The sequence below is a fragment of the Podarcis pityusensis genome, assembly GCF_964106645.2.
Source record: "Podarcis pityusensis genome assembly, chromosome: 2".
Taxonomy (NCBI): Eukaryota; Metazoa; Chordata; class Lepidosauria; order Squamata; family Lacertidae; genus Podarcis; species Podarcis pityusensis.
This window is the reverse complement of record NC_138029.1, coordinates 33,568,143-33,585,693: the sequence shown is the minus strand read 5'-3', so window position 1 is coordinate 33,585,693 and position 17,551 is coordinate 33,568,143. Positions and strand designations below refer to the sequence as shown.

At 48.7% G+C, this 17,551-nt stretch overlaps 1 protein-coding gene across 8 annotated transcripts in view; it reads left to right on the top strand.

The window, feature by feature from the left end:
* The first annotated feature begins 598 nt into the window (after positions 1–598).
* The window catches only part of EPN3 (epsin 3), a 36,541-nt gene continuing 19,588 nt past the window's right edge, over positions 599–17,551 (top strand). Inside the window, exons 1-2 of one of the 8 annotated variants that reach the window (XM_080993775.1) lie at positions 599–1,563; positions 14,072–14,742. In XM_080993775.1, coding sequence (XP_080849901.1) covers positions 14,163–14,742 — 580 coding nt within the window. In that variant the 5' untranslated portion in view covers positions 599–1,563; positions 14,072–14,162. Of the gene's footprint in view, positions 1,564–9,235; positions 9,252–14,071; positions 14,743–17,551 lie in introns of those variants that run through there. The other 7 variants (XM_080993773.1, XM_080993771.1, XM_080993768.1 and 4 more) reach the window with 7 other exon arrangements.

Here is a 17,551-nt window from a genome sequence, read left to right as displayed (position 1 = left end):
TGATCATTATCATTATCGATCCTATTTTCTTTAATAAAAAGGTCAACATGAACCCCCACCCCCCACAGCACACCCAGAACCCTCCTCCCTCCCTGTTCTCCACAGCAGGTAGATGGATGGCTTGTTCTCAGCTCCCCCTCAATCCCAGAAGGAGAATCATAGAATCATTTGAATGGTAGAGTTGGTAGGGGGTCCCAAGGATCATCTAGTCCAACCCCCTGCAATGCAGGATTCTCAGTTTTTTATTATTATCATCCCGGAGAACACCAGAACCGTCAGATAGAAAAGAGGCGAACAAATCTGTTGCTGATTCAAACATACAGTACAAAGAGTGGAGTGGAGGCGGCAGCTCCATGACTAGGAAGAGGATGACAGCCGTCATCCCCGCCTCCTGCTCGCTACTTGTCAGCGGCTCTTTGGGGAGGGGGTGAAGGTGGGGGTCGTCGTCGTCCCGTCCCCCCCCCCCCCGCGAACCAACACGTCGTCGGTGCTGTCAAAATCTTTTTGAAGGGAGGTGGGGAGAGGTGGGAGCGGGCGAAAGGACAGGCCTGGCGGTGGCAGCCCTTAGGTCACGCCGCCGTTTTGCTGTCTAGGCAAACCAAACAAAGCCCCGGGGGCCCCGGCGGTGGCAGCGCTCCAGCTCTGGCACGGCAGGGACCGAGCCTCGTCCGGGGCTTGTTAACGCTTCTGCCTCCCTCGGCCCTTCTCTCCCACATCGCCCGTCGCCGCCTTGGCACGCCTGCCTGGCGGTGCCCGCCGCCCGAAGGGGTTAAGCCAGTGAGTCACTGCCTCTCTGCTTTCATAATCCCTGCCTCTCTCTCTCTGTCTCTCTCCTGCGTCTCCCTCGGAGCGGGGTCGCCGAGAAGACTTCGGAGAGTCCCTGTGGTCGACGTCGCGGGCCTGAAGCGGTTAACCAGAGCCGGGGTGGCAGCAGCAGCAGCAGCGAGCCTGCCTCCTCGCTCCCTGGCTCAGTCCCTCCTGCTTTGCGCGCCGCGCGCGCCTGGTGTCCTGTGGAAACTGAAGCAGACCTGCCCAGCAAGCCGAGCAACTTTTTGCCCCCCCCCCCATCCCGGCTCCCCGCCTTGCTCTCTTTTAAACGCCGGGCTGGCGAGGAGGACGAGAGACTCCCTCTGCAGCTGAGGGAAGACTAGGCGCAAACACACACAAACGCCGAGGCTAATTGCGCGCCGTCGTCGCCGCGTCGTGCGCCCCTGCGAGGCAAAGCTCCTGTTCCTCTCCTGGGTGGACTCGCAAAGGTGAGAGGAGGAGGAGGAGGAGAAGAGGAGGAGCAGCAGCAGCAGGATGGAGGGACGGCTTCGCTTTCCCGCTGGATGGATTTAGGGACAGGGTGGCGGGGAGAGGAGGCTGGAAGCCACCACCGAGCAGTGCGCCTGCCTGATCCGGTCGTCTGAGGGGAAAGGCACCTGAAGGGGGTTGAGGATGGCAGCCGCCGCAGCAGCACCAGCCGACTGCGGACACCGCTGCTGAGGGAAAGCTTGGCGGCGGCAGGAGGAGGAAGAGAAGGACACGCGCACAGCAGCAGCTGCAGCAGCGGCGCCTGAGGTAAGGACGCTCGCCTCAGGACTGCCCAGCGGGAAAGGACGACCCGGGTGAACGGTCGCCCTGCGCTTTTCCTCGACGGGCGGCAGTGCAGACCCCTCTGGAGTGAGGAGGATGGCGCTGGGTGGGGGGCGGCAGAGAGAGGAGGCTCAGCCTCGAAAAGGTAGCCCGGAGGAGGAGGAGGAAGTGGGGGGGGGGGGAGGAAAGTTCTGGACGCCGAGCGCGCTTTCCTGACTGCAGTGAAGCCCGCTTTGATTGTCATCGCGAGTTTGGCAAAGCCGAGCTGCTGCCTGCTCCTCGCACTGCGCCGCCGCCGCCGCCTGCTGAAGTTTCCTGGTCCGCAGAGGGGTGGGGTGGCGAGCAGGGAGACCTGGCTTAAAAAGGGGGGGGGGTGCCTTTGGTTTTTGTGCGCGCGAGGGAGAGATCCCCTTTTCCTTACCCAGATGCAGGAGGAGGAGGTTACCCAGCGAAGTAGGCAGTGTGTGCTCTGAACCCCCCTGTCTCTCCCCCCTCCACCTCCCCTCTCTCGCCACCTGCACGCTCCAGCGCCCTGCCAAAGCCATGCTGGTCGCGCGCCTTTGGATGGGTTGGATCGGGCCTCTGCCAGAGAGCAGCTGCCGCCTCCCAACTCCCCAGGATTTCTTCAAGGTGTGTGTAGGCGCGCGCGCGTGTTCGCGCACACGGACACCCCCGCGCACACCTTTCCTTCTCTCTCTCTTCCTCCCTTCCCCCTCTCTGGCGCTCGCTCGCACAGGGACTAGGGATCGTAGGAAGATTCAGCGGGATTATGTAATGCCGGCTGCTTTGGCTAGCTAGCTGCGCTGGAAAGGGCTGCCTGCCGCCTGGTCGCGCGAGCAAGAAAGGGGGTAAGTCAGTGTCAGGCTTGGGGGTCCCGAAGCACTTGGGTGGAAGGCAGGACACACACAGAGACAGACAGACAGACAGACAGACAGACAGACGCAGCACCAAAGAGTCTTCTACTGGGGAGATTCGCCCGCGCTTTGATGAATCAAATCAGGCTCTGAAAGTTTCCTCTCAGGTCCTGTCGCCAACCCGGCGCCCCATTTCAATCTTTTGCCCACCCCACTTTATTAAAGCTCAAGTCCCTTCTATCCCACTCAGATTGGTCCTTTTCTTTCCCAGGTCAGGTTAAGGTTCAGATTATGCTTTTGTTGTATTAAAGAGGGGAGTGGGACTGTTTCACTGGCTACTTGCCTTCTTCACTCTTCACCAACCAGGTATCCTCCAGATGATTTTGAATACAGTACAACTTTTTCCAGCTCCATAGTTGTGGTCCAAACTACCCAGAGGGCACCAGGCCAGTGAAGGGTGGACTACTAAGAAGGCTCCCTGTTACTTTTCTGTGGGAGCATCTCTGGCAACTCTGCACCAGACGGAGACTCACTTCCTGGGCACAGTTATTAGGCCAGAGCTCAGTGGCAGAGCCGTGTGCTGCTTTGTATGCAGAACCCCTCAAATTCAGACCCCGGAAATCCTGGAGAGCCTTTGCCAGTCAGTGCAGGGAACACTAAGCTAGATGGCAGCTTCTTATGTTCCCAAATATTAAAAAAATTAAGAGGGGTGTGGTGTTGTTATTGTTGTCGTTTTGTTTTTGCAATCAAGCGGCATATAAATCTTACGAAATAAATAAATGAAATAAATTGCATCAGAGAGAAAAGGAGGGTCAGCTGTAGAGCAGGATGTTTGAAATGGACGACCTGTGACCCTCTTTCCCTGCAGCAGTCCCTACAGTGCAGTCCATCCTTCAGGGTCTTGATTTTGGAGAACTTGCTTCCTCCACCCCCTCGCATAGCCATTTGCTGCCCCATCTCTTTCCTTCCCCAACAGAGTTTTGCTTCTTTCCTCCCTCTCTTGTAATTGCATAGTTGAATCAGTGCTTGCCTCGCTTTACAGAGTGGCGCAAACAAAAGGAAAAACAAAAACAGAACGAGAGGGCTGGTTTCTGCCCTGATGAGTTTACACTTTTATACTTTTCCAGCTTGTTGGGAAGGACAACTAAGGGGGAGGTAGGAAAGGGAGAGGCAAATGTAACAAGGGGTGGACCTGTGCAAATGTTACCCCCCCCCCAATCTTATCATCTTTCCTCCATTCAGATTTTCCCCCTTGCTATCTCTGGAGTTGGAGTATTTCTTATTGTCCCTGGAAATGAAACACAGAATGCATCCTGTTACTAGTAATAATACAGTACTTATATGCAGTTTAGAGGGTGTTGTGGAAACCCAGCAGGGATGATGATGGGCCCAGTCTAGCAGGAAGTTCTCCTGACCAAGCCCTGTTGCCTGGGAGCTGTGCAAGAGCTGTGCCGTGTCTGGTTTGTTGCAAGCAGCAGCAACCTGGGAAACCTTGGCTCACTATACAGCCGGGGTTGTCTTGCTGCAGTGTAGGCTCAGGTGGTTCTTCTTCTGGAATGTGTCGCTTAACCTAAGTTTAGGACTTTGGGCATTCCCTGGGCAGTGAGTGCCAGCCCTCCTTCGCATGCCCTCCCCACCTGACCATTTCTTTCAGTCAAGGTCACTGCAGTAATTTCATATGTAGCTGCCTGGTGCTGCTGTCTTATCTATCGCACGGTTTCTGTTTCCCTCTCTTTGTGTTCCTGGGGATATTGTGTTCGATAAAACTTACTTCTCTTAACACTCTTGGCAGCTCTTCAAACACAAACACTCTCTGCTCTCTTTTACCTCTCCTCCCACCGGGGCTGAAACGGAGACGTCTGAACCCTGAGGGTCATGGGCTTTCTCACAAAACCACTTCCCACCCACCCACCCTTCTCCCTCCACAACCTCAGATGTGGTGAGGATGAGGCACTCTGTACATGCTCAAGGACACAGGAAGAGAGGACGATTGCCCGTGTTCTGGGGCCATGCCCTGACCTATGCAATGAAAAGCAGGCTGTGCAACTAGGCCAGGTGAGCAGGGCCGTATTAGGCCCTGCCTCCGAGCTCCCAAGAGATTTTTCTTTCTACACGTTGTGATTGAAAAATGCCCGGGACGTTTCTTTAATGGGTGTCTTTCACAGCCTTAATTAAAGCAGTTGCCTGAGTCTGACCCTGGAGCTCCTCTGGAGGTTGGAGCCAGGTGTTTGCTAGAAAGGAATGTCCTCCTGACCCAAGACTTATGTTCGAGGGACGCTTTCATCAGCACGAACTTAGTGTTTGCTAGAGGAGGAGGAGGAAGAGAAGGAGCAGCAGCAGCAGGAGGAGTTTTCATAAGGCGGAACCTTATCTGTAACCTTGTCAAAGCCAGAAGGAGAATGTTGGTATCTGGAGTCCGCACATAATCTGCTGCATTGGCCCACCCAAGGCCACTGCCCCCACATGCCACCGTGTTCCCTTCCATCTGTGCCGCCTTTGTAGGCCACAAACATCCCTGAACTGCAATCAACTTACAGCCAAGTTGGCTCCTATGGCATTCAAGGGCCTCTCCAGCTCATTTGCTTTCCCCTTGTGGCTGCCCACTATGGCTCAGGCATCACCATATCATAAGAACATAAGAAATCCCCACTGAGTCAGACCAAAGGCACATCTGGTCCAACACTTTCTTCATGCAGTGGCCTCCAAGAAGGCCATAAGTGGGATTTCAGTTGCTCTCCCCACTTGGGATTCCCAGCAACAGGTATTCAGAGGTCCCTTGACAGTGGAGGTGGAGCATGACCATTTTGGCTTGTAGCCGCTCATCATAGACTCATAGAATTGCAGACTTGGAAGCGACCCTGAGGATCATCTAGCTCAGCGGTTCTCAACCTGTGGGTCCCCAGATGTTGTTGGACTACAACTCCCATCATCCCTGAGCTCTGGCCTTGCTAGCTAGGGGTGATGGGAGTTGTAGTTCAACAACATCTGGGGACCCACAGGTTGAGAAAGGTTGATCTAGTCTAACCCCCTGCAATGCAGGAATGAATAAGCAGCTGCCCCAATATGGGGATCGAACATGCAACCGTGGCGTTATGAGCACTGCTCTCTAACCAACTGAGCTTTCAAGGCATAATAGCCTTATCCCTCTATGAGACTCCCTGTGCTCCAGTCTCTCTCTCTCTCTCTCTCTCTCTCTCTCTCTCTCTCTCTCTCACACACACACACACACACTGCTGGCCACCCCAGCCTTCTGAATTCTGTTGAAGACCTCACCCTGCCTCCAGTTCTCAGTGTCGCTCGTTCTTCTGCCCCATGTCAGCAACATCTCCTTGCCCTTGCTGCTCTGCAGATGGGGAAGGGAGCTCATGGGTAGAGCACACGCTTTCTGTACGAATGGTCCCAAGTTGAAGCACTGGTTTGTTTTTATTAAAAGGATCCAATGGCAGAGGAGGGAAGGCGGCCCTCCATGCCCCTCTATGTGGCCCTCCAGACTCTCCCAAGCCACATTTTGCTTGGGATGTTGTTGTTTTTTTGCCTGGCTTGTGTATATCCTTGAACTCTGAAAACATCTCTTCCTTGTCTGAATAGGAGCTAGGGTATGGGGGTGTAGAAACCAGCCTACTGTACAAAGGTAAAACTTAACTGTTGTTGCTCTACCCTGCCTCTGGCCCTGTGTCCCTGCTGGCTGTCAGAATGGAGTGCGGCCCTCAGGCTGAATAAGGGTCCCCACCCCTTGGTAGCAGATGATGTGCAAGACCCTTATCTGCCCTGAAAGGGACCCTGCTAGGCCAGTCAGCATAGACAATGCTTGGCCAGACGGACACATCGTTTGACCTGCTGTGAGGCCTCATGATATTGTTGTCTACAACACCTCCTTCTCCAATTCCCTTCTCCAGTCACATACCTATGCCCCACCACAACCAATGGGGCCCCTGGATTCCCCTTTCCCTGATTTGTTTTGGGTCGGCCACCACACGCCGCCACCGACATGACCAACTGCCACACCACCTCAGCTTTAAAATCAGGTTGCTCTATGTTTCTCAGTCCAGACACAGAAGAGTGGTATTACAGTCCGCAGGGTACTACTAACACTACTAATTCTTATTATTTAATTTGTAACCTCGCCCATCTGACTGGGTTGCCCCAGCCACTCTGGGTGGCTTCCTGCATATACAAAAATACAATAAAACATTAAATATTAAGAAAGCTTCCCTATACAGGGCTGCCTTCGGGTGTCTTCTAAAGGTTGTGTAGTTCTTTATCTCCTTGACATCTGAAGGGAGGACAGTCCACAGGGAGGGTGCCGCTACCAAGAAGGCCCTCTGCCTCATTCCCTGTAACTTTGCTTCTAGCTGTGAAGGAACTGCCAGAAGGCCGTTGGAACTGGACCTCAGTGTCGGACTTCTGGGGAGGCGCCTCTGGTAATGGCTGAATTCCTCTGACTGGGAGGAATCTGCTCCGTGGGAATCTGGGTCTGGCCGCCACGGCAAAGGTGGAGACCCGTTAAAATCACAGGCGGGAGAAGCCTGTGAACGTGGGATTCGGCGGGCACCTTTTGCGCCTCCACCACTTGCGGGGAACCCCGGTTTTTGGGGCTCCAGAGCGACGTGGGGTGAGCGGCGCGGTGCATCGAATCATCTGCTTCTTCCACGGAGCGAAGCCGCATAGCTGTTGCCGGAGAGCGCTGACCTTTTCCTGTGGACAATTTGACTTTAAAGTAATTACCCGTGAGTAGAGCGGAAGAATTGGATTTCTAAATGTTTAATTTGGTACCGTAACGGGGAGGTTCAAAACAGGAAGTCCGCCTCCCCCTTTTGTAAATAGACTGAGGCAATGAAGTTGTAAGCTGGAGTCCTGGAAGGTCTTTTGTAAAAGATCAAAGTTCCAACGGTAAAGAACATTGGAGGCAGGAGAAGAGAGGGGGAAGTTGCGGATTGAGTATGCCTGCGGGAGAGAGCGAAGAGACTTAAAACACCGCCACTCTGACCCTGGAAACGGGCTGCTAGTAGGACTGACGTCTTTTGGAATGTTCATTGACAGCACTTAGAACGTTCATTGACAGCTAGTTAAATAAGAGAAATACATTGTTTCTACTGTCTCCGGCTGCTTTAAAAAGGAGTAAAAGTAACTGAAAATTGAAACTAATTTGAAACTAATTTTGGATTGTTTAAAAGAGGATACTATCGACTATTACAAATAGAAACTGTTTCCCCCTAGTGGAAGCCTTTGAAACCGGTTGCTTTACAAGAGTTGGACTAGGGGAATTTCCAGCTGCAAGTTAAAAACCGTGAGACTCTGGGACTGACCTTGAATCTTTTAAATGTTATGGTAAATGGAAGAGGAAAAACAGACCAGTCAACTGCTGACAAAACATTAAGGTCTGGGAGGACTTGGTAACAATCCAGGAGAGGTCTATCATTAGGCCCTCCTGTTCTTTCTGTTGCTGTCTTTGTGCTAGTATATTTAAAACAAAGAGGAATGTCGACAGAAGAGGCTTTAGTGGCTGCATTATATAAGATAAATGACTCATTGGATCAGCTTCACAGGAAAATGGACACGATAAATGCGAAAGTGGATGTTTCAATTACTAAAATTAACTTAAATACAGAAAGTATAAACAATACCAATACAGAAACCACCCAGAAATCGATACAGGAACATACTTTGATATGGCAAACTGTGGAGGAAGCCAGGGAAAAAGCCGTTGTCACTGAATGTGGAGTAACACAACTGGAGAGAAAGAGAAAGAGAGCCCCAGCCCTACAGAGGCAACTTGAGGAACATAAGTTGACGCTCGCTATGACTGAACTTAAAGAAAAACAGACGAATTTGAGGATTAGAGTTCACCTTTGGTGGACATGCCCAAGGATTAAGACACTCTGGGAGATGATTCATAATGAAATGAAAAAGGTATTTAAATATACCCTTTTGAAGAAACCAGAGGCCTTTCTCCTGGGCATGGTCGGCCAATTGGTGTTAAAGAAGGATAGAATTTGTTTCATGTATGCAACAATAGCAGCAAGAATACTCATTGTGAAGTACTGGAAGACACAAGATTTATCCATTCGGGAAGAATGGCAGATGAAGTTGATGGACTATATGGAATTGGCGGAAACGACTGGCAGAAATCCGAGACCAGGGAGAAGAGCTGGTGGAAGAAGACTGGAAAATTTTAAGACTATTTATAGAAATATTGTAAAAACAATGAATGTTAGAAAAATGTTGGAATGAAGTTATATGGCTTTAGTAGAAATGCTATAAGGAATCAAGTATAAATGGATTAATAGTGTATTAAAGAGAAAATAAGGTTAGAATATGTTAAGATAATTATGGGATAGAAAACAGAGGAAGATGGAAAGGAATTGCTGAAATAATTAATAGAAGTGGAAAACAAAAAGGGAGGTGTGAGGAGGTCGTGGAAATAAGGGAATGAAAGATAAGACATTGAAATTGTTCTGTGTTTGAAATGGTTTGTGTCTTGCTTTGTTAGTTTCATGTTTTTCTTTTTTTCTTTCTTTTTTTGTCTTTCTGTTTTGTTGTGTTTAAATGGTTGAAAATAAATATTATTTTTTTTTAAAAAAAGGAACTGGACCTCAGTGTCTGGGCTGAACGATGGATGTCTAAAGACATAGCGCTCTCTCTCTCTCACACACACACTATAGTCACAAAGCACCTCAGAAACCCAGACTTTACAACCTAACATGCTGACTGCTCGATTAGCTCGATTAGCCATCATCTGCTGTGTGCTGTTGTGCTATCTGGTCATGGCCACTGGTATGCCAGTCCAGGCAGTGGTCCACCTATTTGGCTTCAGTGCAGGTCAGCTTGGTCCAGGTGGCTGCAGTGTCCTTTCCCATAGCTTCCTTTTTAAGTTATAATGGAATGGCGCGTTCCTTCCACCCCCTCTGTGAGTTGCTGTGCTTGGCTGCAGTCATTTTCCTGGCGCGCAAGCTCCACTCAAAATCTAAAAACAGTAAGTGGGTTGGATTGTGCAGAGCAATCAATACAGGGAAATGTCTTGAAAGAAACCCTGCAAGCCGTACGCAAGCAGTCTCTAGATTCTCTCTTCCTGACTCACTTGTCAGGGATGCTTACCGTCATCAGGGTGGAGAAGGATGATGGCTTGTTCCTCACCTAGAAAAGTGGACACAGTCAGGTCATGCTTACTGCAAAGGGTGGAGCTGTTCCCCTAGAGAGGAGTAGGACATATGACTCATTCTGTTGGTTTGAGGAGCCATGCACAAACTTCCCGGGCGTGTGCTTTATGGGTATGCATTTCCAGTCAGCGGGGGAAACAGTGTTTGTAAGGGAAGGTTGAATTTAGACTCATTGGAGAAGGCAAAAGATGAAATCAAGGTGATGATGAAGCAACTGCATTTCAGAGAGACTTCTCTCCAGGGGGCTTCAATTTAGGAAGTAAACAGGGGTGGGATGATCTGTCCCCAGCCAGTCCAGTCCTTGGTGGCTTGCTTTGGATCTATTTACAGGAACCCTGAAGAAAAACGTTGCTAGGCTGGTCAGTTTCCTACATTTGGGGACAAAAAAGAAAGAAAGAAATGAAGAAAGAAAGAAAGAAAGAAAGAAAGAAAGAAAGAAAGAAAGAAAGAAAGAAAGAAATCCAGTTTTCTTAAATCTCTTTTGAGTGTTCCGCAGCATTTCATTTTAGGATGATGGCAGGAATTTAAAATATGTGGCAAAGGGTAGATTTGAAACTGAAGGGCCGATGATGTCACCCTGTTTCTGGTGGCTAGAGTTTTGGGTTTTGCAAAACTGCTGCAGCATTTCTTAAACGTCGTGATTTCCGTTGTGCAAATGATTCACCCTGAAGTGTGTTCATGGGAGAGATGATGGAGCCATGAATCAGTCGATGGGTTTTGCTTCGTTACTGAGACTCTGATTGATTGACAAGCTATAAACAGGGAGGAAAGTTTCCTGATGCCATATTGAAGATTCTGCCTTCCATCGGTGTGGCATGTCACATGCGTGGCATGTCTGAGCCATCCAAATCAGGGCTACATCCACACCATCCATTTAAAACACTCTCATGACCACTCTTAACAGTCATTGCTCCCCTCAAATAATCCTGGGAACTGGGAGCTACAATTCCCACCACCCATAAAAAAACCCTACAGTTCCCAGTATTCTTGGGGGAGAGTTGTGTGTTTTAAATAGATTGTCTTTTGCCCTGTGGCTCAATGAACTACTCTAGCATTTTTTCCCAGATTTTTCAAGGGACCATGTCCTACATCCATGTGTTGGCTGAGGAATCCTTGCATTTTGTAGAAGAGTGTGGGACACGTTCTAGGGTGCTCAATCACATTCACACAAAACCTCTGGCTTGCCCTGTTGGGCTCCATGACAAGTGCTTGCGGTTCCAGACTGTCAATATTTTCAGGCAAAAAAAGCTGATTGGGGAAACAAACCCACTCCCCCAAAATATTGGACTTGGTGCAATAAGGATGAGAGTAAGTGATGGGAAAATGCACTGGGGAAAATACTTGATGCAACATAATGGCCACTTACCCAGTTGGCAGTTGTGGCCCATTGCATCAGGCTCCAAGACCCCTGGGAGCAAAGTTCATCCAAGTGGCCGGCATTTGGGTAATCCCCGGGCCAACCACATGGCACATTGGGAGTTCCCGCTGGCCAGCAATTTGAATTCTAGCCAATCTGGCCAGGCCTTGGGTAGCGGGGCCTGGGAGCGGACTGCAGCATAGTAGTAGTCTTCGCTCCGTCCACTCCTAGCCATTTAAAACCACCAGCAACTGTCCTCGCCGCCTCTGTGACTGTCCCCCACCACACCACTCTATCATAACAAAGAGCGGGTGAAGCGTTTTAGCAACGATTAAAACACTGATTAAAAATAAAATGAAGGCAGAGTCTTAAAATGGAACCCACCACAATAGTTATCACAAACGTGTGTTGAGCGACACATGGTCCCACCTACAACAGCTACATCACACCTGCTGGTGGAGTCGGAACACGAGCACAATGCTCCTGGTAGTTTGGTGCATCATGTGTAATCCCACTCATAGCTTAAAATGGAAAGGAATGATTGGATAGCACTAGGAGCCACCCGTCTGGAAGCAGCCTACGGCTGCTTGGTGATGCTGAGTCACAGACAGCAGTTCCTTGTCACTTGGTCGACAGTAACGACGGCATGAATTTCCTATTGATTTCGTTAGAAGCCCAGTACTGATTTCCAGGTTTTGAAGGGCACTTGTGTAGGACACACTCCCTCCTCCCCAAGGTTCCCATAAGATGCTCCTGGGTCTCCATTTGGTCCTCATCATTGCTACCACCACCTGCTTACTGAACAGGTTGAGAGCCAAACGAGCATGCAGGCAGTGGTATCTCCTAAGGGGTGGAGGGGCAGAGTGAGAGGCAGGTGAGTAAGCAGGTTGCAATGGCGAAATGGAGGATGACCAGGGAGCTATGGTCAGCCAGGTGCTTACAAGAGTGTTGACTCCTGACCATGTTCACCCTTGCTGGTTTCAATGGGAATTCAAGTGTGAAGTATGCGAAAATAGGTGTGGGTGTATTTGTTGGCATTGGGGTGTGTGTGTGTGGAAAAGGCAACTAAGCATTTTCCCCATTCATCCCTGCCTTCTTTGTGGCCTGTTGATAAGTCAGCAACACAGAGAAAGAAGGAAAAAGAGGAAAAAGCAGGGCAAGTGAAGTTAGAGGTAAAGGGGGAGATTTGTTTGTGAAATTTGAATGAATCTCTCATGGACTCAAGTAGGACAAGTCCCAGATGAGAGCATCCCAAGCAAATGAAGGGTTTTGTGCATCTCTTACTCCCTTCTTCCCTCACTCTTCTTATTGTGTGATAGATTATTAGCCTACTGGCAAGGAATTTTCTCCTTCTCTTTTTAAAATATTGTACAGCACCTAGTCGTTTTAGCCTCTTTATAAATAAAATGTGATGACATGGATTTTTTTCATCGCAGTTCTGTGTTTTGCAGGGCTTTATCTTAAGATTTTACATAACATTCTTGCATTTTTTGTGGTAGTTTTTAAAGATATTTTGTAACCCATCATGAGCCCCCGTGAGAGAGAAACCTTGGTAATTAACTCACTCTAGATACTAGTTCTTTAGCCCTTTTTTAAAATCAGATTTGATATTTAATTTTGAAGCTGAATTTCCTTAGGGAAATTCAGCCACAAGGTGTTTTGCTCTGAATGATCCGAGATAGATTTGGAAAGAAAAAGTCATGTGATGCATGCTACATAATGCACACTTCTATGCTCAGTGGCGTATTAGATGCTGAACAGTTGGTTGCAGTGGATGGAGTCCAGCTTGGGTATTGGATATTTTGGATGCCTACCCCAACCCAATTCTTTCTGAAAATCATATTGGTTCTGATCCAGCTCTGGGGTTGCAGCAAGATGCTTCGCGTGTGAATTAGCAGCCCTATTTGTATCAAAAGGTAGAATCCAGTCAATTCTGTGGGACCTGGATGGACATTGCAATGCAAATGGTTTTGTTCACCCACACATGCATCATTTGTATTTTGTATTTTACACACAGATGGATACATTTTGCTTGGTCAGGGGGATTATTTCCCTGTCGCTGTATTTGTTTTTACTGTGAACCACAAACAACCCCGAACCTTCAAATTCTGGAATAGTTCATGATTGCAAATGGGTCTCACTCTCCCCATCTCTTTTTCCAAAGAGATTGCTTTAATTGCAACACAAAACTTCTGTTGCAAATGGCCCACCAAGCCAACAGATGTGTCAGTTGTTACAGAATGGCAGGATAAGGTGGGGCTGCCCATTTAGTTCTTCATTTTACAGTGGTGCCTCGCAAGACGAAATTAATTCGTTCTGCGAGTTTTTTCGTCTTGCGAAGCACGGTTTCCCAAAGTCTTCAAAATCACCAAAGTCTTCAAAAACCTCAAAAAAGGCTACCACACCGCGTGCTATGAGTTGCTCCTCGAAGTCACCCTGGGTATTAACGGTTTTAAGAAAAAGGAAACAAACTTGCAAGACGTTTTCGTTTTTTCGTTTTTCGTCTTGCGAAGCAAGCCCATAGGGAAATTCGTCTTGCGAAGCAACTCAAAAAACGAAAAACTATTTCGTCTTGCAAGTTTTTCATCTGGCGAGGCATTCGTCTTGCGAGGTACCACTGTACTGAACCTGGTTGTAGTTTGCAACTCGGAGAGATTGGGGCAGTCACTTAGTTTGCAGCTATCTAATTCTGCAGCTTTAAGAGATGCAACCAGCTGTTCTGGTTGCTCAGCCGCTATAATTTATTACTGGCTGGGAGTTGTTCCTTGCAGGGCATCAGACCCAGGGGCCAAATTTGGCCCCCAGACTTTTCTCTCTGCCTCTCAAAACTCCCCTAGGCCACACTTCTCATGCTCCCCCCCCCCCAATACATTGGCTCTATATGAGGGGAAGAAAATCTGTTTCTGTAGGTAAATGAATATTCTGATTTACATGTATTGATTTACTGGTCAAAGCCTTATCTGCCCCACCTGCAATAAAACATGTCTGTCCCATTTGCAGGATTGACTTTACCCCTGAAGGTGCACTCTTCCATAGTCTCCCGAGACAGATGGATGCCAACAAACCTATTGGCTAAAATGAACTGGTCAACAGCCCTAATGCATATCTCATTGCCTTTTTTCCAGATCAACCTGAAGAATTGGTTTTGATTCTCTTTCTGGGTTCCAATCCAGCCATTCCTTTCTGCAAGCCGAGATCTTCCTCCAGGGCTCAACCATGACTACTTCTGCCTTGCGCCGGCAGGTGAAAAACATTGTGCACAATTACTCTGAGGCAGAGATCAAGGTGCGCGAGGCCACCTCCAATGACCCCTGGGGCCCCCCGAGCTCCTTGATGTCCGAGATTGCAGACTTGACCTTCAACACCGTGGCATTTGCTGAGGTCATGGGCATGATCTGGAGGCGGCTGAACGACAGTGGCAAGAACTGGCGCCATGTCTACAAGGCGCTGACTCTTCTGGACTACCTCATCAAAACTGGCTCAGAGAAGGTGGCTCACCAGTGCCGGGAGAACCTGTACACCATCCAGACCTTAAAGGAGTTCCAGTACATAGACCGCGATGGCAAGGACCAGGGCATCAATGTCCGGGAAAAGGTAAAGCAAGTGATGGGCTTGCTGAAGGATGAGGAGAGACTGAAGCAGGAGAGAGCCTATGCCCTGAAAACCAAAGAGCGGATGTCCCTTGAAGGCATGGGGATTAGCAGCAGCAACAGCCAGCAGCTTGCCTATGGGCGGCGGGCGTCACAGTACGGAGAAGACTACGGCAGGTCAAGAGAGTCTCCATCCTCCTTTAATTGTGAGTAGTGCAGTGTGTCATGGGTGAGCTGCCTTGTCTCTGGTGGATCAAGATTTGTGGCTGCATTTCTGACCACCACCTTTGCCAGTGGAGCGGTCTGGATGAATGCCTCGTATCATTTGTGAATGGTCTTGGTTTCCCAGGTGGGGAGTTGTTGGGGCACCTGGTCGTGTGGGTGGAGCAGAATAAGTATGTGTGCAGTTTTCAAGAGACACATTCTGGGGAACGTATTCTATGTTTCCCCTATGATCAAATAAGGAAAGTTGGCAGGACCATTCCTGCCATTACTTAGCATTGCGGTGGGGAAGTAAAGGGCAGCTGGGTGGAATGGATAAGAAAGAATTTGGATTTGATATCCCGCTTTATCACTACCCGAAGGAGTCTCAAAGCGGCTAGCATTCTCCTTTCCCTTCCTCCCCGACAACAAACACTCTGTGAGGTGAGTGGGGCTGAGAGACTTCAGAGAAGTGTGACTAGCCCAAGGTCACCCAGCAGCTGCATGTGGAGGAGCGGGGAAGCGAACCCGGTTCACCAGATTACAAGGCTGCCGCTCTTAACCACTGCACCACACTGGCTCTCATGAAGGGCCCATGGAGAGAAACTATGAGCTGTGCAGAGTGCAGAAATTCTTCTTAACATTTCTGCCTTCAGAATCTCTGGAAGCTCCAACCAATTTCCCCCCTGCTTTCCAAGTTCTAAGCAGAACCTTCATGCATATTTTTCAGATTCTCCCCCTCTAACTGTGAAGATAGAACTTGGGAGAAGTTGTAGGGAGAAATAGAATTAGGTGGAAGATTGTAAGTCCTGTGTTACAATGCCTGCTGTAGGTAGTACAGGGGCATTTACATTACAACGGGTGTTGGGAACCTGTGGCTTTAGTTGTATTACAGCTCCCTTCATCCCTGACTATTGGCCGTGTTGTCTGGGGCTGATGGGAGTTGGAGCCCAACAACATCCAAAGGGCAGATTCCCCACCCATGTGTTATGCAGTTCTTAAAAAGGAGATTCTCCTATGGAAATGACATGCAATGCACAGGGAGATAATCAAGTCGCATGACAGTGCTAAATGGTAATTGGCCTCAGCTTTTAAAAGCATGCACATTACACGTATGCTATCACTACACATTACAATCTACAAATGGGTTTCGTGTTAACTCCTACAAAGAGGTGCCTTTGATTTAAGAATTTTGTAAAGGGGTCTTTGGGGGCCAATCTACACAATAGATTTCCACCTTGGCATTATCTATGCCTCAGTGGTTTGAGATTGAAATTCATATCACTGCAGCAACAGGGGTGACCAGTCTCTTGATGCAGGTAGGGCAAGTATAAGGATGAGATTTGGGTGATTGTTGCCTCTGTGTATTAAGACCTGGGCATGAAGAACCAGCTATATGAAGCTGTTTCTAGGGTCCTCTGTTCTGTATGTAGAACCTGAAGCTCTCCGGATGTTGCTGGACTACAAGTCCCATCACTCCCAACCATTGGCCGTGCTGGTTGAGGCTGATGGGAACTGGAGTCCAAACACATCTGAAGGGGAACAGCTACCCAATTCTTGGAGACCACCAACCTTTTGGCCTCCACATTTCTGCCCACATTATTTTTCAGCCCAGCACAGTTAACTGATATGCAAACAAGCTATTCTGACAGGTGAATTGGAATTAGAGCAGGTGGCGATGTGATTTAAAAAAATAAATACAGAAGGATATGTTTATCTTGGAGGATTCCAATTCTTGGAATTTTTGCTAGCTAGTTGCTGTTACAACTTCAACTTTAGAGTCAAAACTTTAGTTTTCAAAGGATATGTCTTATGATGCAAAGCAAGTACCCCTCGTTCAATGGAGCCTCCTGTCAGTTCAATTGAATTGCCATCTGAGGGTGTGATTTTATTCCTGCTTATCTGAGAATAAGCCCCATTCAGCATAGTGGGATTTACAAGGTAGGATTCTGCTTTAAGTCTATAATATTATTATCTATATAGATAATTTAGATAATAATAATAATTAAAAAAGCTCAACAGCTTTGGCTCCAAAGACAATGGGTAGATCACTGTCAGTTTTTTTATACTGTGAGTAGATTGCAGTCTCTTGGGAGTTGGACAGCCCTGATATAGATAAATCCTTTGACTTCACTGTGCATGAGACAAAATGACACACACACACACACACACCACTGGTAGAGACACCTGCCTGAAACTCTGGAGAGCTGCTGCTTGGCAGTGTAGCCTGACTTAGGGACGTAGTGTTCAGATTCCCACTAGTGGAGCCTGCACAAGGACTTCCACAAGCCCCCTCTCTTCTTCTCCCCCACAAATTAGCTGCGGGGGTGGGGGAGGTCAAGAGAACGTGCAGGAAGTGCACAGAGGGAGAAGAGGGGAGATTGTTCCACCAGACAAGCAGAAATGCTTGTATCTCCTTAGTTGCAATGTTGAATTCCTCCCATTGGAACCTGCCTAGAATAGCTGGATCATATAGTCCCTTGGTCGCCGTCCTGGTACATCAGGAACCCTTAGCATGGGCAGCCAGCAACATACTTTTGCTCTTCTTGTCATCCTCAAGAAGGATGATGCTGTGGAAACACAACAGGAACCTTCAAGTTCCTAAAGCAGAATGCAGTTGCGCACAAAAGGGCTTCTCTTCCTCGGGCTCTTCCCGTTGCCCCTCATATGAACACAGGAGTATGAAAAGCTTCCTTGTGCTGAGTCAATCCATTGGTCCACAATGACTGGCACCGACTCATAGAATCGTAGAAGTGAAGAGTTGGAAGGGACCCTCGGGAACATCTAGTCCAACCCCTTGTAGTGCAGGAATAT